This window comes from Convolutriloba macropyga, chromosome 14 (genome assembly GCF_964194025.1).
Source record: "Convolutriloba macropyga chromosome 14, txConMacr16.3, whole genome shotgun sequence".
Classification (NCBI taxonomy): Eukaryota; Metazoa; Xenacoelomorpha; order Acoela; family Convolutidae; genus Convolutriloba; species Convolutriloba macropyga.
Window position 1 is genome coordinate 43,437,738 of NC_134481.1, and position 24,685 is coordinate 43,462,422.

A 24,685-nucleotide genomic window follows, 5' to 3' on the forward strand; every position below is an offset into this window, starting at 1 on the left:
AAAATGATTTAAATATCACACAGTATTTTAGTCTCCTCGCAAAATTTCATCTGGTGTCTGGTCTTTATTGTGCAAAAAAACATTGGCATGTTCACATTTTGCTGGAATCTTTGTTTTTGTTGAGACTTTGTTCTCTCTGGAAGTGATTCGCTGTCATTTTTCAACAGATTGATTTAAATTTCTCATCAACAACACTGGATGACCAATCAATTGAATATTGGCTTGTTGTCCAGATTCCATGAATTTATTAATATCAGATTTCTTATAACTGTTCTCATCGAAAAACCAATGTATAGTTTCTTGAATCATGTTTTCTTTACGTGTACAGCTACAGAATGGCAGTATATGCAAATTGGGTGTTTATGTCATTGATTTTCAAATTTGGGACATAAATATAGCATGTTTCTGTCAAAATTATGCAAATAAGCACTTTCTCCAACGAGATGTTCCCCTTGGAGATTTTTTTTATATACTGATATTCTATTGGTAATTTGTTATCTAGTTTGGCCAATGCAGAAAGAATGGCATCCTTTACAAGAAATCTTATACGCATACGCCCCGTGCAATTTCAAAATTATACAAAAGATAACTTGAGGCAGGCCAAGCAGGTTTTTAACTATATCGGTGTATAAATGATTCAAATATCACACAGTTTTTTGTTAACTCTCAAAATTTTGACTGATTTCTGGTCTGTATTGAACAAAAATACATCGGCTTATACAAATTTTGCTTGGATTTTTGTTTTTGTAGAGATAGAGATGACGGTCTCTCTGAAAGTGTTTTGCTGTCATTTTCTCTCAGATTGTTTTAAATGTCTCATCAACAATACTGGTGGTAACGGTGCACAGCTACAGAATGTGTGAATATGTTATCGGGGACTAATTTTCTTCGTGAAGAAAATCCAATTTCTCAGTTCAAAGTTGAAAACAAATGTTAGCTTTTGGAAAAGTCGATAGTTTTCGTTAAGGTTGTTGTTGCTGTTGTTGAGAATTCGCTGCGGGATGTCGCTTTTACTTCGTCTTTTAATAAAAAGAAGATTATCGAATCTAACGACAGAAATAAAAAACCTTGAAACATAATTAGGCTACTGTTTTAGGTCATCGATAGAAAGTTTTTGGTTATTGATCTCATAATACTAACAGAAATTTTCATTTTGTGCGCGGGCCTAAGATTTTTTGCAATTGCCAATAAGCTCACTTGAATTTTAATTTTATTTGAATTCGATTGTTTTTATTTATGCTGCTCGGCAGGTGAACACACCGACAATTAGATAGGATAACTCTAGATCTTCAATAGGAACGACTTGCAAACTAAGATTTCTTGAATAAAGAACAAGTGAATTTTTAAAAATTTTAATTCCATCCATTTTTCAAATTGATGGAAATATAATTTAAAGTCATTTCCACAACGTTTTTGATCCTTCTGGGTGTTTTCATTAAGGTACGGTACCAAGAAATATCAAAAAGCCAATAAAACTCTGGAACACTTTTGTAACAGCACAATTTCGAAATCTTTGTAGGAAATCAACAACAAAAACTTGAGATTTGTTCAATTAAAAACATTTTCAAGTAACAAAATTTCTTAAGGTGTTAATTGAACCAAAAAATAGCACCATAGATGAGAAGCATTGCTCTGCTAGAGTAGCAACCCCCCTTATCAACAATGGTTGCCATCGAAGCGTCGACTGAGCGTGCAAGTTCCGAGGAGGAATTTTTTTAGCTTCGCTTTAGAGCTTTTGAGCTTCGGGCCTATTTATCTGCGGATTAACTTTTGACGTTGATTGCCTCAATTGTCATTGATTTTCAAATTTTTACATAAATATAGTATGTTTCTGTCAAAATAATGCAATTAAGCACTTTTTCCAACGAGATGTTCTCCCTTGGAGATTTTTTTATATTCTGATATTCTAGTGGTAATTTTTTGTCTAGTTTGTCTAATACAGAAAGAATGGCATCCTTTACAAGAAACTTTATGCGCCCCGTGCAATTTCAAAACTTTACGAAAGATAACTTAAGGTAGGCCAAGCAGGTTTTTAACTATATGGTTGTATAAGTGATTCAAATATCACACAGTATTTTAGTCTACTCTCAAAATTTTGACTATTTTCCGGTCTTTATTGAACAAAAATACATCAGCTTATACAAATGTTGTTGGGATTTTTGTTTTTGTTGATATGTTGGTCTCTCTGAAAATGTTTTGTTGTCATTTTCTCTCAGATTGTTTTAAAGGTCTCATCAACATTACTGGATAATGAATCAATTGGATAATGGCTTGCTGTCCAAATCTCATGATTTTATTAAGATTAGACTTCCTATAACTGGTTTCTTTGGTAAACCAATTTACTGTTGTCATTGCAAAGAAATGTTGTCCGATTTTTGTTCCTTATTTTGACAATTTGATTTGACTTGAATTGTTTTCAAAATCGATCACTTAGACTGAAAAATTGGTCAAAAAGTTTAGATAAATGGGTTGGGTTTTTAGTGATTAATTTATATTCATCGATCTGTGTTCCTTGTTTCCGCCGACAAGCGAGTGATGGTAAATTGAGTTTACGGAGTTTTTTTTCGATTTCAAGAATTTTTTCTGATTTAGCTCTTTGTTTTACTTTTTTATCTTGATCTGATGGTTTTGCTTATATTGATTTAAAACTTGCCAGGCAGTACATCGCCTTTCATATTGCAACACTTTGCAGTACATTAATGCGTCCTGATTACTTTATTTTATAACAAGTCTGATGTTCTTTTGGGAGAGTTCCGGAACGCCCAATTAATTGACGAATCAAGAATTCTGATGCTCTTCAGAGCAAGATTTCTGACTTGTAATAATGATATAAAATATAAAGTTAAAAAAGAAAACTGTCCTGGCCACATCACAGTAGAGTGACATCAAATAAAATGCAGAAATGATAAATTTATTTTATTTATTAAATAAGAAACGGAAAGGAAAACGCTTGAGAAAAATTGTGTAAAAAACTGCAGAGAAAAAAATCAGAGAAAAAAATATTTAAGAATCAATTTGATTTTAAAAATTGAACGTTTTCGAACATTGTGTTAAATGTCAGGTTAACTTAAAATTGGATCGTAATCAAATTAAATGATTAAAGAAGCATGTACACTTGTCATTGACTATAAACTTCTATTTCTACAGGGTGAGATGAAATATGAACAAGTTTTTAAATGGTTTCCAGTTAGAATTCAATTTTACAACATTTTACTTACATTCAATACTTCCAATAAAATATAACCTCTAGTCCAGTGTTTTGGGTTTACCTTGGTATTTGGTTTTACTTTCCTAGAAATGAGTTTTTATTCTCAATCCTATCCTTTGAGATAATTCAGTTGTGGGGTTTGAAAAAAATTCTAATTTATTATGTTCCAGAACATTTCTTGAATTTCGAAAGTCAAATTGATTGTCTCTGAATTAATACTTAATGAAATTTGCCACGCTGTACATCGCCTTTGATATTGCAACACTTTGCAGTACATTCATGGGTTCTGATTACTTTATCTTTTAAAAAGTCTAATGTTCTTTTAGAAGATTTCTGGAATGCCTTATTAATTGACAAATCAAGAATTCTGATGCTCTTCAGAGCTAGATTTCTGACTTGCAATAAAGATATAAAATACATAGTTAAAAGTGAAAACTGTCCTGGCAACATCACAGTAGATTGACATCAAATAAAATGCAGATGTGATAAACTTATTTTTTCTTTTAAATAAGAAACAGAAAGGAAAACACTTGAAAATAATTGAGTAAAAAAACTGCAGAGAAAAAAGTCAGAGAAAAAATTATTTAAGAATAAATTTGATTTTAAAAACTGAACGTTTTCGAACATTGTGTTAATTGTCAGATTAAGTTAAAATTGAATCGCAATCAAATTAAATTATTTACGAAGTATGTACCTTTGTCATTGACTACAAACTTCTATTTCTACAGGGTGAGATGAAATATCAACGAGTTTTTAATTGGTTTCCAGTTGGAAATTATTTTTACAACATTTTATTTACATTCAGTACTCCCGATAAAATATAACTTCTAGTCCAATGTTTTGGGCTTATCTTGGTAATTTGTTTTACCTTCCTAGAAATGAGTTTTTACCGTCAGGATAAGCAAATTGAGTGATTATGTTATTGGGGACTAATTTTCTGAGTGAAGAAAATCCAATTTCACACTCCAATGTTGAAAACAAATGTTAGCTTTTAGAAAATACGATAGCCTTCGTTAAGGTTGTTGTTGCTGTTGGTGAGAATTCGCAGTTTCCGCTTTGGGGTATCGCTTTCACTTCGTCTTTTAATAAAAAAAATTGAACCTAACGCCAGAAATAAAAACCATGAAACATAATCAGACTACTGTTTTAGGTCATCGATAAAAAGTTTTTGGCTACTGATCTCATAATTTTACCAGTAATTTTCATTTTGTGCGAGGACTGTAAAGTAAGTTTTTTTGCAATAGCTAATAAGCTCACTTGCATTTTAATTCTATTTGAATTCGATTGTTTTATATACGCTGCTCGGCATGTGAACATACCGACAATTAGATAAGATAACTATAGAACTTGAATAGAAATGACTTGCAAACTAAGAGTTCTTGAATAATTAACAAGTGAATTTTAAAAAATTTTAATTCCATCCATTTTTAAATTGATGGAAAAAAAATTAAAGTCATTTTTACAACGTTTTGATCTTTCTGGGTTTTCTCTTTAAGGCACCAGGAAATATCAATAAGCCATCAAAATTCTGGAAAACTTTTGTAAAAGAACAATTTCGAAATCTTTGAAGAATATCAACACCAAAATTTGAGGTTTGTTCAATTGAAAACATTTTCAAGTAACAACATTTTTTAAGGTGTTGATTGAACCAAAGAAAAGCACCATAGATGAAAAGCAATGCGCTGCTAGTGTAGCAATCCCCGAGCAAGATCCGTAGAGGAATTTTTTTAGCTTCGCATTAGAGCTTTTGAGCTTCGCGTCTATTTATCTGCGTATTAACTTTTTGACGTTGATTGCTTCAATTGACATTGATTTTCAAATTTGGGACATAAATATAGTATGTTTCTTTCAATATTTTGCAATTAAGCACTTTTTCAAACGAGATATTCTCCCTTGGAAATTTTTTTATATATTCTGATAATGTAGTGGTAATTTTCTGTCTAGTTTGTCAAATACAGAAGGAATGGCGTCCTTTACAAGAAACCTTATACACCCCGTGCAATTTCGAATTTATACGAAGGATAACTTAAGGTAGATCAAGCAGGCTTTTAACTACATCGTTGTATAAGTGATTCAAATATCACACAATATTTTAGTCTACTCTCAAAGTTTTGACTGATTTCTGGTCTTTATTGAACAAAAGTACATCAGCTTATACACATGTCGTTTGGATTTTTGTTTTTGTTGAGATGTCGGTCTCTCTGAAAATGTTTTGTCATTTTCTCTCAGATTGTTTTAAAGGTCTCATCAACAATACTGGATGACCAATCAATTGAATAATGGCTTGATGTCCAGATTAAGATTAGATTTCCTATAACTGTTTTCATTGGCAAACCAATTTATGGTTTCCTGAATCACGTTTTCCTTACGTGGTAACGGTGCACATCTACGGAATGGGTGAATATGTTATTCGGGACTAATTTTCTTAGTAAAGAAAATCCAGGTTCTCAGTTCAAATTTGAAACCAAATGTTAGCTTTTAGAAAGGGTCGATAGCTTTCGTTAAGTTTGATGTTGGTGTTGTTAAGATTTGGCAGCTTCCGCTGTGGGGTGTAGCTTTCACGTCGTCTTTTTTTTAAAAAATAATCGAATCTAATGCTAATATACTAAGTAAAAAATAAAAAATCTGTTCTTCATACGGTACGGGAATAATCAGATTACTATTTTTTTGTCATCGATGCAAAGTATTTGGCTAATGATATCAAAACTTTTACCAAAAAAATTTCATCTTGCGTGCGGGCCGTAATATAAATTTTGCAATAGCCTATAAGTTCAACTGCTTACTAATTTTAGTTGAAATTGTTTTTTTCTTCATATATGCTGCTCGGCAGGTGAACATGCCGACAAAAAGAAACAAAAACTCTAGATCTTCAAAGTAAATGATTTGCAAACTAAAATTTCTTGAATAAAGAACAAGTGAATTCTAAAAAATTTTATTTCACTTAAGTTCACTTGCAGTTTGAAGTTAGTTAAATTCGATTTTTTTAAATATATGTTGCTCGGCAGGTGAACATGCCGACAATTAGATAGGATAACTCTAGGTCTTCAAAAGAAATGACTTGCAAACTAAGATTTCTTGAATAGAAACAAGTGAGTTTTTAAAAATTATAATTCCGTCCATTTTTCAAATTGATGGAACTATATTTCAAAATTATTTTCACAGCGCTTTTGATCCTTCTGGGTGTTCTGTATCAAGCTCCAGGAAATATCAATGAGCCAGTAAAAATCTGGAACACTTTTGTGACAGAACAAATTCGAAATCTTTGGAGAAAATCAACCCCAAAAATTTGAGGTTTGTTCAATTTAAAATCTCAAATCAAGGAAGTTTCTTCCCATATAGGGCAGTGAATAAACTTGAGGCTTACAATTCACAGCTTGATTTCATTTACAGATTTTGGCAGTGTTCACTATTAAATTAGCATCAAATACAATTATTTGAACCGCAATTTAAAAAATTGATAAGTACATACAACATTTTTTAAGGGGTTGACTGAACAAAAAAAGCACCATAGATAAAAAACGCGGCCCTCCTAAAGTACCAATCCCTCCTCATCAACAGTGGTTGCCCTCGATGAGTCGCCTGATTGTGCGAGATCCGCGGCGGAAATTTTTTTTTGAGTTTCGCAATGGAGATTTTCACATTCACGCCTATTTATCTGCGTATATTTTTGTTGATTGCTTCAATTGTCATTAGTTTTCAAATCCGGGAATTAAGTTTAGTAAGGTAATTCAATATAATGCGCATTAGCACATTTTTCAACGAGACGTTCTCCTAAGGAGATCCTTTTTTGATATTCTGATATTCAAGTGATAATTTTTTGTCTAGTTTGACCAATAGAGAATGATTTGCGTCCATAACATGAAACCTTATATGCCCGGTGCGATTTCAGAGTTATACGAAAAGATGACTTAAGGTAAGACAAGCACATTTTTAACTATCTCGATGTAATAATAATTGAAAAATCACACAGCATTTTAGTCTACTCACAAAATTTTGACTGATCTCTGGTCTGTATTGAACAAAAAAAATCGGCTTATTCACATATTGTTGGGATTTTTGTTTATGTTTAGATGTCGTTCTCTCTGAAAGTGTTTTGTTGTCATTTTATCTCAGATTCTTTAAATGTCTCCTCAACAATACTGGATGGCCAATCAATTGGATTTTGGCTTGTTGTCCCGATCTCATGATTTTGTAAAGATCAAGTTTCCTGTAACTGGTTTCATTGACAAACCAATTTATAGCTTCTTGAAGCATTTTTTACATACGTTGTAACTGTGCACACCTACAGAACGGCAGTGTAAACGAAATGGGTGATTATGTTATTAAGGACTAATTTTCTTAGTAAGGAAAATCCACGTTCTCAGTTTAAAGTTGAAGACAAATGTTAGCTTTTAGAAAAATTGATTGTTTTCGTTAAGGCTGTTGTTGCTGTTGTGAATTCGCAGCCTCCGATGCGGCATGATGCTTGCACTTCGTCTTTGAATAAAAAATAATCGAATCTAACGCCAGAAATAACAACCTTGAGAGATATACTAATAAAAAGATAAGAATAAATTCTTCGTACAATACGGGGATAATCAGACTACTTCTTTAGGTCAACGATGCAAAGTTTTTGGCTAATTAAATCAAAATTTTTACCAAAAAATTTTAATATTGCGCGGTGGCCATAATAAAATTTTTGCAATAGCCTAGAAATTCAACTGCTTTTAATTTTGGTTATAACTGTTTTTTCCATATATTCTGCTCGGCTTAACATGCCGATAGTTAGACACGATAACTCTAGATCTTAAAAAGAGTTGACTCGCAAAGTATACTACTTGAATGAGGAAGTGAATTTTCAAAATTTTTACTTCAATGCATTTTTCAATTGATGAATATAATGGGAAGGATTTTTTAAGACACCAGGAAATATCAATAAGCCAGTAAAAATCTGGAACACTTAATTAACAGATCATTTTTGAAACCTTTGGGGCATATCGACCCCAAAAGTTTGAGGTTTTTTCAATTGAAAAATTCAATTCAAGAATGTTTTCCCCATATAGGGTAGTGATTAAACTCGAGTGCCACAAATCACAACTTTTTTTTCATTTATAGGTTCTGGCAGTGTTCACTATTGAATTAGCATTAAGTACAAGTTATTTGATCATCATTTAAAAAAGAATTTTCATTTTGAAACATTCTTACGAACGTTTTCGAACTCTGAGTTCATTGTCATGTTATAAACAAAACAAAATGCTAAATTGAAAAGCCAGAAATAAATATGCAAATCTCTAAAATCACTCATTCAGGAAAATTTAATACGAATTTTTACATATCTACAATCGTATCTACAGAATTTTACATCTGAGTAAATATACATTTTCGATTTGATGTAGCAGATGCCAATCGAAATGTTTTTCATTAAAACACCTACATAAATTATCGTTTCTTTCGTAACGTGTCTTTCTTTCAAGTTGGAATTTAATCTCCAATCTAAGTTTTCATTGTCAATTCTCGTTTTCGGTATTCGCCGCGCGTGTTGATGGCTGGTTTCAGTGTTCTTATATAGAGCGTCTCTAGTGTCATTAACATAGATTGGTTGCCGCATTGGACTAATATCTTCCACTGGAAAGCTTTTTTTATCACCGTTTCACTCAATTGCATGTATTCCAATCGGTAAGTCCGCCATGGCATGCTCTGCAACCTTTGTGGTAATATGTCGGCATGTCTGCCTTACATAGATGGATTTGCATCCATTACAACTGAGTTCATAAAACACGTGGGATTTGAGGTCTTTATCAAAACTAGATTTAAGGCTAGGTAAACAGCTCTTGAGTTTCCAGTGGTACAAAATGTCTGCACAGGATGAATTTTGTTTGAGTTTCTTAACAAATTCATTAGAGATTTTGCCTCTGTACTGTAATGCAAATTGTTGTTTCTCAATGTTTTTCTGCTGTTTTACGGCTACACCGACGTCATATCTTTTTTGTTCTTTTATTCGCAGCTGGTTAATTGTATCCTTGAAAATAATCCCTTCCCATTGCCTAGGATACTGATTACGTTCCCAAATTTCTTCATTTTTGTCAATGCTTCATGGAACGCTTCCCAATTGCTGGTGCCTCGGAACAGGCGGTGTAATGTTCCCTGTATTACGCTCTTCTTATGTTGAAGGGGAGCACAGCTACGATAGTTCAGAATTGTTCCAGTATATGATGGTTTTTAATACCATGTGCAAAAAAATGTCCCCTCCGGTTCTACGTTAATTGGCATGTCCAGAAATGGCAAACTTGTGTTTGGCGTCCATTGTTTCTAATTTAAATTGAAGAGTTGGATGGAGGTTATTGGCGGCATCTAACAGCACTTTTTTGTCGCACATAACTTTTCCAACAATATCGTCAACATATCTTAGAAAAATTTTGATTTCGGGCGAATTGTTTTCCATGCTATCATTTTCTGTGTTACTGATTCTATGACATTTTGCGCGGAAGCATCTATTGCAAATTTAACACTCAACACCCCTGGAACGTGCTGTCACACTTTGTTCGCAATTGCGACAAATGCCAAATCGTGTTACCAATTGCCAACCCTTCTTTCTGACAGTACATTGTTGTTCTAGCTATGTCTGGCTTATCGTCCCTAGCGTAATGCGATCGCAGGGCAATGTTAATGGCTTCCTTTACGGGAACGTTGGTGTATAAATTTTACATCTAATGATAGGATTTAATCATCTTTTTCAAGTTTCATTTGCTCCAGAGTCTTTCGTGCGTCTTTGGTGTTAGTTGCTATGTTTGCTCCTTCAATCTTTTGGAAAAAGGGTGTTGGAAACTAGTTAAATTTATGTTAACAACTTCCCGGGATAGAGAGAACAGGTCTCAGAGGGGTTTCTTTTTGTGTTTTTTAGCTAATCCGTACAACCTTGCCGTTTGTGCTCCAATGGACCTTAAAGCTTCATAAACCTTAACCGGTATCACCTTTTTTCCTCATATCCAGAAGTTCTTTGTTTAGTTCGTTTTCATTTTTCATTACGCTATTATCGCAACTCTTTACAAGTTATCTGAACTGCTCGCAGCAATCTAAAACTTTTTCCAGTTTTTCAGCTTACGTACTCTTTTTCATAACACAAAACCCTGCAACCTTTTCAAAAGGAACAGCAATGTTTTTTTCACTTTTGCTAATGCTCTATCTAAAGGTGTTTCTCTGATGTTTTTTGAGTACCATTTTGCTACCGCTTCAATCTCGAACAGTTTTTCACCTGGTACATTGTTCTCACGCAGATTCCTTATCAAACTGTCTATTTACGCCAAAAATGCAACTCTAGGTTTCTTCAATTGATTCTGGTCAGCTTTTTTGCATGAGGGTTAAATTTTGAGACATAGGGTAAGAATTTGAATCCAGAATTTGGATAATGCAAGAAAAACCTGCAGAGTTGTGAATCATCAACCATAATAAATAATTTTGTGAGCCCCTAGGACTTAAGAAACAAATAACAGCTTAGCTTTATGCCAATTTTGTCAAAACAAGGAAGAGAACTCGTGCGCGTGGCTGTTTGCCTGCGACTACCAATTGTGCCGGAACTCTTGGAGCCTATTGAACTTATAAGGGAGAAATACCTCCAGCTTGCTGGGAGTCCTCAACAACAACAACAAAACTACCAGTGAGTAAATCTTTAGAGGTTTTAAAATTTGCTTTTCTTAATTTGGCTTTTAAAAAGATTTTACCACCAGTTTCAGGTGATAGGGGATTTTTTGTATCAACACAAGTGTTATTACTCTGATGCGTTCTATGTTTATACGGTTTTCATTAGTTCTTTTCCATCAATTTTGTATATATACGGATGACTACAATTTACGTGATGTTAGGTGATCGTCGGATGTTAAAATTTCAGTTTATCGACTGTTACTGATTGCAAGTTTATTCAGCGAGTTGTAACTGGATATACTTTTTTAATCGTATTTTAATCGGAAAATCAATCATCAGCTCCAAAAAAATTGTTTGTTTTCTCCTGAACAAAACAGGCTCAGTTAGCGATAATTTGCATACTAGAGGAACTGTAATAGGACTGTATAATACACATTTGACAGTCCTATTACAGTTCCTCTAGTAAGCAAATTATCGCTGACTGAGCCTGTTTTGTCATTGAATATAAAGTTGAATTGTTTGTAGTTTTGTTTATGGGAGTTACACGGCAGTACCTAAAATGGGTCCGGCACTCGACAATAGGAAATGTATATTCATCTGGCCTGGATTGCATCATTGTAGGAAGTGAACTTGCCCTTTTGGCAACTTGTGAGATTGTGCATCTTTGGAACTTACGAAGTAAGTCAATTGTTCGCTCGTACTCTACTGAATCCTATTCACGCGTCACAAAGTTTTGCAAAGGTGGCAATGAATTAGCTGTTGGCTACAGTGATGGAAATATTAACCTCTTCAGTTATGAATCTACCAGTTGTTTGACAGTCCTTTGTGGTCATAAGTCGGACTTGACAGCGTTAGTTTTCAACGCTACAAATACTTTGCTGGCCAGTGGAGGAAAAGATACAGTCGTTATTGTTTGGGATGTTGTAAACCAAGCAGGACTGTTTCGTCTTCTAGGACATACAGGAATAATAACCGATGCAGAATTCCTTGATCAGCAAAATTTCCTCGTTACGAGCTCTAAAGATTGTCTAATTAAATTTTGGGATTTGAATATCCAGCATTGCACTCAAACGGTTGTCGGGCATAAAACGGAAGTGACAAGTATTGTTTTTCTGAAAGACAGTGCTATCTTAGTTGCTGGATCGCAAGATGCCGAGCTACGGTTCTTCAGTGTTACATACATGCCTCAGAACTCCGAAAACTTAACAGATAAAAGCCACAACAACGCAGTTACCGTAGAGAAAATTGGTTCTATACTTCGAACTCAGACTAATAGCGTTTTACTTTTGAAACGAAAACCAGAATCAAAATCGTGTTTTTATTGTTTATCTCAAAACTCAAAAATGATAGAGCGTTTCGATTTGCGATCTGATGAAGAATTGAAACTTTTGAAGAAGAAAAAACTGAAGAAGTTGAAAAACAGCACCGAAGGCGAAATTCCTTTAGATGAGCTTGAAAAGCCTCTTGAGTTTTCAGACCATGTTAAAATTCATCCTGGAATCCAGTTCTCTCACACGGTTAAATCTTTCAATGCGTATTACGACTCCAAAGCTGTTTTTATTTGCGCAGGCTTGTATAACAACAATATAGAATGTAAAAAGGATGAAGATTCATTTGATGAAGTCATCCACTCTCTTTGGTTATCGGGTCACCGATCGGAAGTCCGGACAGTTTGTATCGCAAACGATAGTTCATTAATAATATCATGTTCGAAAGAATCCACAAAAGTTTGGAGTAAGTCGAAGTCATCATGTATCAGAACTCTATTGAGTGGGTATGCATTGTGTAGCGTAGTAGCACCTGGTAATCGTCACGTGATCATGGGTTCCAAAACAGGGAAATTGTACGTGATCGACCTTGGAAACAGCACTGTTTCAAATATTATCGACGCGCATTTGGGCGAAGTTTGGACTTTGGACCAGTATCCGAATATGAAAGGAGTAGTGAGCGGTGGATCTGATAAAAGTCTGAAATTTTGGGATTACGTTTTGGAACCAGAAGATGATAGGCTTGTACTTAATCTGGCTCTCAAGAAAAAGCTGGACATGGAGGAAGATGTGTTGGCTGTGAAAGTGTCTGAAGACGAGAAATATATCGCTGCTGCTCTTCTTGACAATTCTGTTAAAGTAAGCATTTTTTTCACTACTATTACCATTTTTCTATAATGTCTGTTGAAAAGATTAGATTTTTTGTAGTTATTTTGAATTGGTGGGAAGTTTTGAGTTTTGACTAGCGTCTTCTATGTCCTTTCCTGAATTCTGTTGTGCGAGGTAGTCAGAATTCGCTAACTACGGGGTGTGAACTAGACAGAAAATGTAGATATGTTTTCTAGTAAAATGGTAGTCAGTCAATGTTGATTCAAATTCACCACGTTTTACTTCTTAAATGCTATTTTTCATATCTATTTTGTTCAAAATTCTGCTCTTCGGTCTTTCTCTCATCATTGCTGATACTTAATAAAGATTTATAGATATCGAGTTGACTGTTCATCTTTTTTCAAAATTTCTGTTATTTTGCCGAAGAATTGTTCCTCAAATCTATTTGCTTCAGGTCTTTTTCTTCGACTCCCTGAAGTTCTTTCTCAACCTGTACGGACACAAGCTACCAGTAGTCAGCATTGATATATCTTCTGATTGCCAAATTCTTGTCAGCGGGTCAGCTGATCGTAACATGAAGATTTGGGGCCTGGATTTCGGCGATTGTCATCGTTCTCTGTTCGCACATGAAGACAGTGTAACTTGCGTCCGGTTTCTGCCCAAAACTCACTTAATTTTCTCCTGTGGCAAAGACGGTTTAATAAAACAATGGGATGCTGATAAGTTTATTCTGATCCAAACACTGCGCGCGCATTACAAGAGTTCGGTATGGTGTATTGCTGTGTCGCCGAGCGGAGATTTTATTGTCAGTTCAGGTGCTGATAAGTCGCTCCGAGTTTGGGAAAGAACAATGGAACCTTTAGTAATCGAAGAGGAACGTGAAAATGAGCGAGAGTTGGAATTCAATAAAGAAATTGACGATAAATTAGATCGAGACGAACCTTATGTTTCAAAAGATACAGAAACAACATTGGCATCTAGGAAAACCGTCGAAACGCTAAAAGGAGCTGAGTTACTAATGGAACGTCTTGAAATTTGCGAACAGCAAGCGGCTGGGGAACCAGTACCTATTTTGCAAGCTCTCGGAACCACATCTAGTAAATACTTTCTAGAATCGCTGTCCAAAATATCTTCAAGTGAAATGGAGCAAAGTTTAATGATGTTGCCATTTTCGTACGCCTCGCGTTTAATTGAAATTTGTTGCAGAGAATTCATATCAGAAGGGTTGAAAATAGAAGTTACGTGTCGAATTGTTTTATCTTTAATCCGGATGCATCATGCTAGAATTGTGTCTAACGACGAACTGTCATCGTTGGTTTTTTCATGCAAGACTTTGTTACAATCGAAGATTAAACTTTTCAAGGACAGAATTGCGTTTAACACTTTCGCATTGCAGTACCTGAAATCGCAAATCGAAGCCAAAGAGCAAACTAGATTATTTGCGGATGCGACTGAAACTTTCAAAGAGAAGAGTTCACGCCGAAGACGAAGAGATAAAGCTAAAGCTGTTATTACTGTTGTCTCTTGAATAAAATTGCAATTCATTATAATGTTCAATATACTTCTTCTAGCAAGTTGAATTTATATGGTTGAGAATTACAGATCGCTTTCAGGATGAATTGCTATTGGATGCTAAAGCTTACCAGACTTTCCAGCGCTGACAGATTGCATATTTTAAGTTGATACTTTTAATTGGATTTTTAACTTGGAGCATGGCTCTAAGAGGGAAAAAATGAACATCAATTTTTATTTCAGAAAAAAATAATGGTTTTTCGGCGAGCGATTCATAACGAAGGGATTGATGCCAATTGAAACAAAATGATTGAGAAATTAAACAACACCATATATTCTGACGGTAGAAGAAAAAATTGACCTATCTTGGCTTAATTTCAGTTTCTTCTCAAATTTCGGTTTTTGCAAATGACTCCATTCCCTCAAGCTCAAAAGCGCGAACTCTTTAATATATCCTCTTCATCTGCCCTTTAATTTTATCTAGAATTTTCTAAAAATCATCATAATTTTCCTCATCTAAATTTTGTTTCTTTTGATTTTGCAACTTTAATGTTCTCTTCGTGAGTAGTTTTCATGTAAATGCCAAAGAATCTCAAAACTCTCTGCTGGCAAAACTTTCCCATACAAAACAGTCGAAAATTGCAAAATATTCCCAGACAAAATAGGCCAATAACAGCAGTAAAAATGCTCTCAGACAAAAAAATCCTGAAGAATTAATGAAAGAATTGTAAATATGTTCTACAAACCTTTAACAAACATAATCTATGAGTTAAGCTTCTGAATGTTTTGTTTTAAATTGCTCTTGAACGAATTTCATAGCAATTATTGTAAACGTGTTGGTCTTTTTTATGCATTTTTTTTCGCTTGACCGTTTTTGCGCTTTTCTTCTAGAACATTCTCTGACTTCTCAAATGACTTTTCACGCTTTTGTTCCTCATTTTTGAGTGATCTCTATTGCTCTCACTGCGACGTAAAGCTTGTTGCTAAATTAAAATCGATTATATTATAGCAAGAAAAAGGGTCTGATAGCAGTGCTTGTGGTAATGGAGCTGGAGGTCAATGGTTCGAACCCCGGTGGGGCAAATGTTTTTCAACACGCCTTTCGTTCAAGAGCAATTCCGACATTAGTCGGTTTATGTTTAATTAATATGAATTACGATTAAACCAGAACCTTTTGCTCTCACTGCGACGTAAAGCTTGTTGCTCTCACTGCGACGTAAAGCTTGTTGCTAAATTAAAATCGATTATATTATAGCAAGAAAAAGGGTCTGATAGCAGTGCTTGTGGTAATGGAGCTGGAGGTCAATGGTTCGAACCCCGGTGGGGCAAATGTTTTTCAACACGCCTTTCGTTCAAGAGCAATTCCGACATTAGTCGGTTTATGTTTAATTAATATGAATTACGATTAAACCAGAACCTTTTTACAAAATACATTATTTGGCAAAAAAAAATTTTTACCAGCTTATTATTGTTCTGAAATGCAATCATATGAATAACTCAAGTCCGGGACTGTTTTGTCTGCTTTATCGGCATTATTTTGTCTCAAAATTTTTTGCTTCTCTTGGATGTTTTGCCCGGGACTGTTTTTTCTGGGCCTGTTTTTCCTGTTCACCAATATTATTACTGCAATTCCTCCAAAACCTCTACAGCAAAAACACTCATACAACGGCTTGAAAAGCCCACACGTGAACCAAAATTCCCTCGCTCTGTTTTTTTTGCCAACCTCTCAATTTCTCACTGTATCAAGAAAAACGGTATAAACAAAATGACCACTTTTCAGTATGGGATATTAGGGAAAGTTCGATTAGGCGAAGCCAGTTTTTGTAGTCAATAGACAAGAATTTTCAATTGTTTCTTTTGGAAATTAGGCGAAAACCAATTGAAACGATTGAAGACGGTACTTCATGAGCCACTTGACGCTATCAAGTGTCGCTATAAATTGTTCTTATGATTAAAGCTGGCAAAAACACGGCAGAACTTTTTTCCAATAATTATCATTTTCAGTTTATGTCAATCACCAATTATGCCAATTTTTCTCTTTTCCGCGCCCGATAGTCAAAAACTAAGAGTAAATGAATGATTTTGTGTCATTATCTTCCCACTTCACCTGTAACTTATGCCAAATTCAATGTCTCGGATATGTCAGAGGGTTGTAAAATTGATGTATAAAAAGAGGGCATTTTACTAGCACTTTAACCCATTTGATTGCACAAAAAGAGGGCATTTTACTAGCACTTTAACCCATTTGATTGCACAAAAAGAGCGCATTTTACTAGCACTTTAACCTATTTGATTGCCTCAACTAGATTTTGAGAAACGGTATTTAAGTGTTTTAATTGTTCCGACCCCACTTGTGGTGGGAGGAACTATATACTCAAATGGGTTTTTTTGTTCAGACAATTCTGGCCGATCGACATAATCATCGTAGATGGATGCGAGTGGTATCATTAAAAAGCTCGTCCCGCGTAGAATTCGAAATTAAAAAGGTTTTATCAAATTTCGTTTTTTTTTCGAGCAGCCATCGAGGATTGAAGCTTTGTGTGAACACGGGAAATTTGGCATGATTTTGTTGACGTTTAGTGCACTTTTTCTTCAAATTAAGATTTTTTCTATTAAAAAATTAAATCAAAATTACATTTAACGCCAAGAATTGAATCAATTTTGTGTTCCTAATAGATGAAAGGCGATAAAAAAAGACTATTTCTAGTCTTATAGAGAAATTTATTTAAAAAATTCGATTTTTTTAGAGATCTTTTCTAGAAAACTTTTCACATTTTTTAAGTCACCTGGAGACTAGTCAATTTTCATATCGAGGTTCCGTTAATAGCAAACCTCATATACAGTCAAATGGAGCCCAATGAACAAAAAGCTCGTTTTCAAGGAATCGTTCATGTTTTCTTTTTGGCTTCGACTGAGTCTTCGTAACTTTAAATGAAGTTTTGATTTTCTTTGAGGTTTCACTAAACTTTTGGATCCTATGGCAGAGGCTCCTTGACTAAAAGTACAATAGGTTTCGTGATGAGCCTTAAGTGAACCTATCTAGAGCTTTGAGTTGAAAGCTAATGGCTGTTAAGACTTCCAAAATAATTTTTCCAAATTTTTTAAATTAATCAATCATAAATTTATTTTCGTGAATTGTAAGTCAGTTTCAATAATTACAGGACCCGTTTCCTTTCTACTCCAACCAAATATAATCTAGTTAGCGCTTTTATATTATAACTATTGGTTATATGACTTCAATGCTGCAAGATTTCGAAAAAAGTTGAAAATTTTGGGATTGTTTTGTATTATTGGTTCCCTTTGAAATCTTCACATTATCCTAATATTCATAGCTGCCATTGGATTAGAGAAGACGTTCAATGAATCATAGAAAAAGTTTTAAGAGAAAAACTTAAGATTTGAAGTGATTCAACTCTTTCTTGAACTTTTCTACTGAATTTTTGGTTTTTGCATGTATTTATTGAAAGCTATTGAATTTGATGGCTGTTAAGACTTTAATTTAAGGCTGTAAGAATTTTATGCTGTAAGAATTTAATTGCTGTGATAATTTTTCGAAACTTTTTTTCAACATTTAACAATCTTAAATTTGGTGAACTGTAAATGGGTCTGAATAATGACTGGACCAGCTTCCTTTCTAATTTAACCAAAATTAAGCTAGTTAGCGGTTTTATATTTAACTTTTGGTGTTTATGACTTCGATGCACAAGTATTCATATATTTTATAATTTTTGGATTTTTCTTTGTTTTGGTTCCTTATGAGGTCTTATCTTATTTTCCTAATATTGATAATTCCCATTGGCTTAGAGAAGACGTTCAATGAATCATAGATGACGTTTTCAGAGAAAAGTTTCTGTTTTAAAGTGCTTCGGCCCAACATAGCGTATTTATCGGCTTCCGTTGACAGCTATTGAATTTAATAGCGTTGATACTACGGGTTTTCTAAAATTTCGTGATTTTAGTGTACTTTCTCCATATTTGTTGCTTTTTTGAAATCATATTATTCAAAGAAGAAGAATCCCACTGCTCTTAAAAACAAATTGAAAATAGAGTTTTTACTGAAATGTTTATCTTATGGCTTCGACATTTTCTCGCTCAATTTTTTTGAATTTGTTTTTTTTACTGTTTTTATGTAGCCCTAAAATGCTGACCTCCTAATAAGCTTGTAATTGGGGATTGAATGAATGATATTACCAAAGCTGTCAGTTTATAGCGAATAGTCTTGAAGTTTATGATGTTATACTTTACAAATATTTTTCAAATATTTCATTTTCCACTTTTTGTAGCATATTCTCATCATTAAGAGACTCGTTTCCTCTTTATTGAAAAAAATAACATGTCTACTGATATAATGTCCTAACTGATGTTTTTTGTTGTTTGACAATGTGTTTTCATAAAAGTTTTGTGAGTGGTGTATTTGTGTTTCTTTTTTTAGCACATTCGCGTAAAAACTGATCCCAATGGTTTTCAAATATGCCCCAAATGAACGTATTTATTGTTTCAGTATATTTTTAGCTGAATTAGCATAAATTAAAATTGAAGAAAAAACAATATTCACATAATAGCTAATGATTTAAATGGCTTTAATAATTTGTTTTCGCAAATTGTCTGTAGTTTTTTTCAGTTTTTCTGCATCTTTAGTTCGTTCTTATGGCTTACTCGAACCAACGACAGGTCGTATTTGTTAAGTAATAAATTTTTTGTAAATTTATCAAGAATTATTTCGTGCTAATGATTTTAAGACTTTAAAATTATTTTGTTTAAAAAATGTTGATTGATTTTTGAATTTAGCCCTTTTATTTCTTTTGTCCACTTGTTACCTAGTATTAGTAAGGAAAGTTTCTTTCTTCTGTGTAATTAGGAAAAAGTAAATATGTGTAGTTAAGGTTTTATCCGATGCTTTTTGACGTTGTTACTAGGTGCTTTTAAATTTAGATTTAGATTGAGTTTTTGTCGTGAAATTTTTGTTTTTGCTTGTTTTGTTGTTCGTTTTTTTTCTCGTAGTCATTTTAATGGTAGATCTCGTGAGCGCTGTAAAGAGACATGGCATTGTAATTCAATTATTAGTTAGGTTGTGTAACAATTTTTTAATCTCTAACATCTATTTTTGTTATCTCTTCATTTGGTTGACAATTAAGTCAAAAATGTATATGAGCTCGGGTCGGAACATCATGTGCGAACGCACATTAACGAGCATCCATGTTGGTCTTCTATTGTTTTCAGCAATCCCTCCGATGCAAATTTTAGCACTTTAGAGTCTTTAAATACTACTAAGTTTTTTATTCTACTCTCATTTTCTTTGCACCGTCGCAAACAAATTTTTTATACGCGTCTAATGCAAATCAATTTTTAGAAATTTTTGATTGGTTGAAAGACATGAAAACAAATGAGAACTTTCATGCTTCATTGTATGTTAAGAGTGTTGTTTCAATTGATGTAAAATTTGTGTAAGTTGTCTATATTGTTTTCGATGTTGCGTTAATGCATGATGTTTTTTAGAACGCTATTTTTGACAGAATTAAAAAATTGAAAAGATAAATAACTTGTTCATTCGAAGAATTTAGTTCAAATTTCGTTTCAAATGCTGTATGCGGTGATCTCACACGTATTAATTTTTAAACGGCTTTTTGAAGCTTTTGTTTTAAGCTGGTTATTAGATTAAAAATTACAATTTTCAATTGTTTCTTGTTTTTAGCCATTTAAGCTGCAGTTATCTACTTGAAACTAAACCAGCTGCTCAATTGGTTAATCTATTTAAAAGTATTGTGTTATATTCTGATTTAAAGTTTAAATGACACCATTTTCGGTCTCTTTGACTCGCTGTTCTGCGAGATGTTTATATTCGAGGTGGTCTGAAAACTAGTGATTCGAGGTGGGCTGTAACTTATTTTTATAGCTTATTTGAAATTCCATGGACGTGGTGATCAAGATAAAAATGCTCAAATTTGTCCGAGAGGATTTTATTTTCAAAAATTCGTTTTTCAGCATCTCAATTTTCTCTATTTGCGGCAAAGTGCTTTTTATTTTTAAACCTTGTTACGTATTTTTGATTAAAGTTTTGGCGGTCATTTTTTTGCTCAGATCATTTTTTCTTTTTTGAAAGCTCAATTAATTGAAGTGTCAGATTAAAGTGTACTGAAAAGCTGTTATTCTATTTTTTATTTGTTCATATTTTTGAGAGTTTAATTGCTAATTTTATCTGCAAACAACTCAATTGCTGTCAATTTTATCAATTTTTCACTTTTTAAAGAAAGTTCGACAAGTGATCGTGAGTTGTCAAAAAATGGTAAACTTTTATGACACCAAGGCTTTTATGTTTAGCTTGCTAATTGCAGCAAACGTTTGCGCCGTAACAGCATTGGGGTTGTTAATTTACTGGGCTAAGGAGTATTTGATTGGGTTTGAGCTGGACGGGTCCCTGGAGACTTCCTGCTACCACCCTGTGTTCATGTTTGTGGGTCTGGGTCTGTGCTATGGCAACTCTGCCGTCATATTTCGAGTTCTCAAACCGGTTTGTTTCATCAATTTTGTTTTTTTTAGGAGAAAATATGGAAATTCAAATGCATAACCCTGCGGTTAAATATTTACTTGTTCACAAATATAATTAATTACTGATAGTGCAAAAGTTTATATCCTCAGTTTTTCAAATTTTTGTCCTTAATTTTTCTATGAAGAATAAGCTCACCCGGCATGTAGTAATTTAATTTGAGAACAATATTTCGCAGAATAGCTCTTAGATTAATGATAACCCAAACAACCCTTGTGATATCTGCAACTTTGTCCTCCCCTCGGTACATTTTGACCCTCTACTTTTGATTTCTAATGGACATTCTCCCACCTCTATTATTAGGGTAACCATTAGCAGTGGGAAAACAAAATTTTTTTGTTCACACCTGATAATGAGAACAAAAATTTTGTTCACAGGTGGTTTGCGTGTGTGTGTGTGTGTGTGTGTGTGTGTGTATGTGGGGGGGGGGGGGGGAGAGTCAACAGTTCAAAAACTTTTTGTTTATTTCGTGTCCAGGTGGACAAATTGACGGTGAAAGCATTGCACACAACAGTGCACGTGATCACAATTGGCAGTTTAGCTGTCGGAATGTATGCAGTTGTAAAGCGAAATGTGGAATGGAGCAACACTAACATGTACAGTTTTCACAGTTGGGTCGGGGCACTCACGATCATCCTCTTTCTCCTGCAGTTTATTTTGGGATTCGGGTCCTATCTTACCACTTGGGTAAGGCTAATTGAAATAATGGTCAACTCAGGACCTTAAAAACGCTAGGAGTCGGTTTTTGAGTTTTAGTTGCTTAAAAGGTAGACATTTTTTGAAGTAAATCTGACTTTTTCGGTCCGTGACATTTGAATTTAAATCGTACATAACTGGCTGATTTCATTTACGACGTTGGCAGTATACGGCGTTGTGGCATATTATGTAAAGCGCAACCTGATAATCAGAAATGGTACGAAGGAACTATCATTAAATTGCTTTAAAGAGTCTGATTTCTGGTTAATCCAGATAAAGTTTGAGTTTCATCAAATTCTTTTTAATTTAAATTCAAGAAATTGATTTAATGTTAAAATTTTCAGTAACAATTCGGTTTTCGTCTAGTATTGATGCTAGTTGTTTCAGAAATTTAAATGATGATTTTCTAAATGCGCATCTTCGGTCCTTAATGTGTAGTTCTATGTATACTCCTCTCAAGAATTCAAATAGTGAATTCAAATAGTGTGTCAAATAGTTAATAGGCTAAATAAAGTGTCATAGATAGGTGAAGTATATCTGTCTGTGATAGGATAACAAATAAAAATAATTGTGCCTATTATGAGCTGTGTTCCATTGATCTCTGAGATATGAAAGAAAAGCTATTCGACAAATTTTTGATGCATTTTCTGGCAGAGGAAGGAGAGCCTGTTGCTCAATACTAAAGTAGTGGTTTTTGAGTTGTAAAGCTGTATTTAATAATAGGTTTAACTCGTCTGCGCTTTGAAATGTAGTTGTTTTCAAAGGGTTCTATATCAGCTATGAGGCGTTTATTCTGTTATTTAAGAACAGCTAATTCTAGTTCATCGGAATGTGCATCCGATTGTGATGTTTGGCAAGTGGGGTGGCTCATTTTTATGTATATTAGTGTTTTATTTGTGAATTAGTTGGTATTTAAATATTCGGTAGGATTGTTTTTTTCCCTAGATTTAAGTGTGTAAAATGTATAAATTTATACAAGGCTAGTTCTAAGTTTCTCTTTAAGAGAAAATGTGTTTTATGTGAGTTATTTTTACGGTTTGAGTTTGTTAATTCACTGGTCGCACCAGTTAATGCAAGACCCAAAATGGGCTCCTTTTACAGCCTTAAGGTATAAAAAGTTAGGGCTACTTATTTCTGTGCGCGTAGTAGGCTTACCTAGTTCTCTCAGACTACGACTCTGTAAAACACTGAAGGTAAACTTCAATTATTATGGTGATATAATCTAACCGGAATCAGGTATTTACGTCATGCTACTAATCAATGGACTGATTTTAGTCAGTGGAGTTAGTGCTATTTAAGAGAGAATAGTGTCTTCTCAGTCTGATTGGTTGTAGGTGTACATCCAGTATTTCTACTGCTACATATCTTTGCTTTTAATTAAATAATAATTTGAAAATTTTGGTGATTAGTTCTTGAAAAATTTTTGGTTAATAATTTTTTTTCGAGGTTTGCAAGTTTTTTGAAACTTCCCTTGTGCTCCCTTGTCTAAAAACTCAAGAGAATTTTCTGAAACAAACGAGACGCTAGAGGTCAAAAAATGGCGTCTTTTTTACTGAGATGAGTAACCATAAAGTGAAGAATAAAAAGCCTGACTCGCATATGTGTTGCCCCACATTTGGAAAATATGTTGGAGCAATACAAGACTATTTTCTGTCAATGACGGCTGTTTTTAATTTTACTCAAACGATTGATCATCAAATCAAGGGAAGGTTAACGATTTTTTGCCAATTCGGATGCTCTTTTTTGAGCTTCAGAGATCTGTCAACCTCCGCGCATTCTTCGCGATTCTTTCCATCGAAACTTGCAATGGTAAACAAAAGAAAATCTGAGTTTAACATTGCCTAAATATCTTTAATTATTAAATGTAGGGGTTGAGAGTGACCACAATCGTTGATTTTAGTGTTCAGACAGCTTCAAGGTGGCTCTGATGCCAGTGCACAGATTCCTAGGATCAGGTATCTTCATAATGGGCATGGTTTCCATATTCACGGGTATGACCGAGATGTCAATTTACATGGAAGAGTTGACAGGTTCTCTTTACAGCACGTTCCCGGCCTACGGGACTGTGTCCAACTTGATTCAGTCTTTCATCGCTATGTTTGCGCTCTCTATCATGGTTATTTTGACGAACCCAAGCTTTAGAAGAAAGGAGATCGCGAAAGATAAAGTTTCAGAACGTGAAGATGGTTCAATTTCAAACGGATCTAATTCTATCGACAAACGGCAGATTTGTGCCAAGCTTTGAAATGTATATTTTTAATAATTCCTCGAATAATTAGTCTTGTATGAACTACTCAGGAATTGCATTGAATTTGGATTGAAGAGAATCATATTTAATCAACTCTCCTTACGAATAACAACATTTGCATAACTTACCGATCAAATAACTTCTTTTTTGCGCGCGATTTTTACAAAAAATCTAAAACAAAAAATCTAAAGCAATGGCCAATTTCGGCTTCCATATTAGACTGCCTTTTTGCTCTTTTCTCGTCACTATTACTATATGAAGTGGCCGAAAAAGATAGCCTAATTAAATTCAGCGTGGTGTAAGTTATGCAACTATTGTAATCCCCAATCAGAGTTGGTTAAAGACCTCGCAACACAGTTGTTATCGCCCTCTTGTAGTTATTCAACATCTCGGCTTTACCTGGGAGTTTAATAACTTCTCGGTGGCGAGATAACAGTAGTGTGTTCTGCTATGCATCAATAAATTTCATGTTCAAGTAATGAACAAATACTACTCAGTTTAATAAATGATTCTTAGAGAGTGAGTTCTCGGAAATGAGAGCATGACTAGGATGCGTAAAGCTTGTAGATAAATGTTAAATAATCACTGCTCAAATCACAGCTATCAAGAGAATTAATTTTTCGGTGACATTGGCCGACGCATTAAAATTTTTGCTTCAATGTTGTTTAAATTGCCTACGAAATTCTTCATGTTGAGCCAATTGTCCACCATGGAGTACACGTTTTTGTAAATTTTGCAGATTTAATATTTAAACAACCAATTAT

General features: G+C 34.0%; 2 protein-coding genes across 3 annotated transcripts; both read left to right on the forward strand.

Moving 5' to 3' along the window:
• The first annotated feature begins 9,958 nt into the window (after window positions 1-9,958).
• On the forward strand, window positions 9,959-24,089 carry LOC142353287 (lysosomal membrane ascorbate-dependent ferrireductase CYB561A3-like). Of its 2 annotated transcripts, XM_075405520.1 has the most exons (5): window positions 9,959-10,275; window positions 10,657-10,841; window positions 20,752-20,941; window positions 21,455-21,664; window positions 23,574-24,089. In XM_075405520.1, the coding sequence occupies exons 2-5, from the start codon at window positions 10,687-10,689 to the stop codon at window positions 23,916-23,918; spliced, it is 900 nt and encodes a 299-aa protein (XP_075261635.1). In that variant the 5' UTR covers window positions 9,959-10,275; window positions 10,657-10,686; the 3' UTR covers window positions 23,919-24,089. The 2 variants fall into 2 exon arrangements, with proteins under 2 accessions (XP_075261635.1, XP_075261634.1); XM_075405519.1 differs by having other exon boundaries at window positions 9,959-10,841.
• Window positions 11,351-14,540, forward strand: LOC142353286 (WD repeat-containing protein 3-like). The gene is made up of 2 exons (XM_075405518.1): window positions 11,351-12,951; window positions 13,376-14,540. The coding sequence occupies exons 1-2, from the start codon at window positions 11,359-11,361 to the stop codon at window positions 14,447-14,449; spliced, it is 2,667 nt and encodes an 888-aa protein (XP_075261633.1). The 5' UTR covers window positions 11,351-11,358; the 3' UTR covers window positions 14,450-14,540.
• Window positions 24,090-24,685: the final 596 nt, after the last annotated feature.

Excerpts from the sequence above, each read along its gene's own strand:
- LOC142353287 (XM_075405519.1), top strand. The coding sequence starts at position 10,687 with ATGCCAATTTTGTCAAAACAAGGAAGAGAACTCGTGCGCGTGGCTGTT. Across the intron at positions 10,842-20,751 it reads CAACAACAACAAAACTACCA|CTTGCTAATTGCAGCAAACG; the intron begins GTGAGTAAATCT and ends TTTTATGTTTAG. Across the intron at positions 21,665-23,573 it reads GGTCCTATCTTACCACTTGG|TGTTCAGACAGCTTCAAGGT; the intron begins GTAAGGCTAATT and ends CGTTGATTTTAG.
- LOC142353286 (XM_075405518.1), top strand. The coding sequence starts at position 11,359 with ATGGGAGTTACACGGCAGTACCTAAAATGGGTCCGGCACTCGACAATA. Across the intron at positions 12,952-13,375 it reads TTCTTGACAATTCTGTTAAA|GTCTTTTTCTTCGACTCCCT; the intron begins GTAAGCATTTTT and ends TATTTGCTTCAG.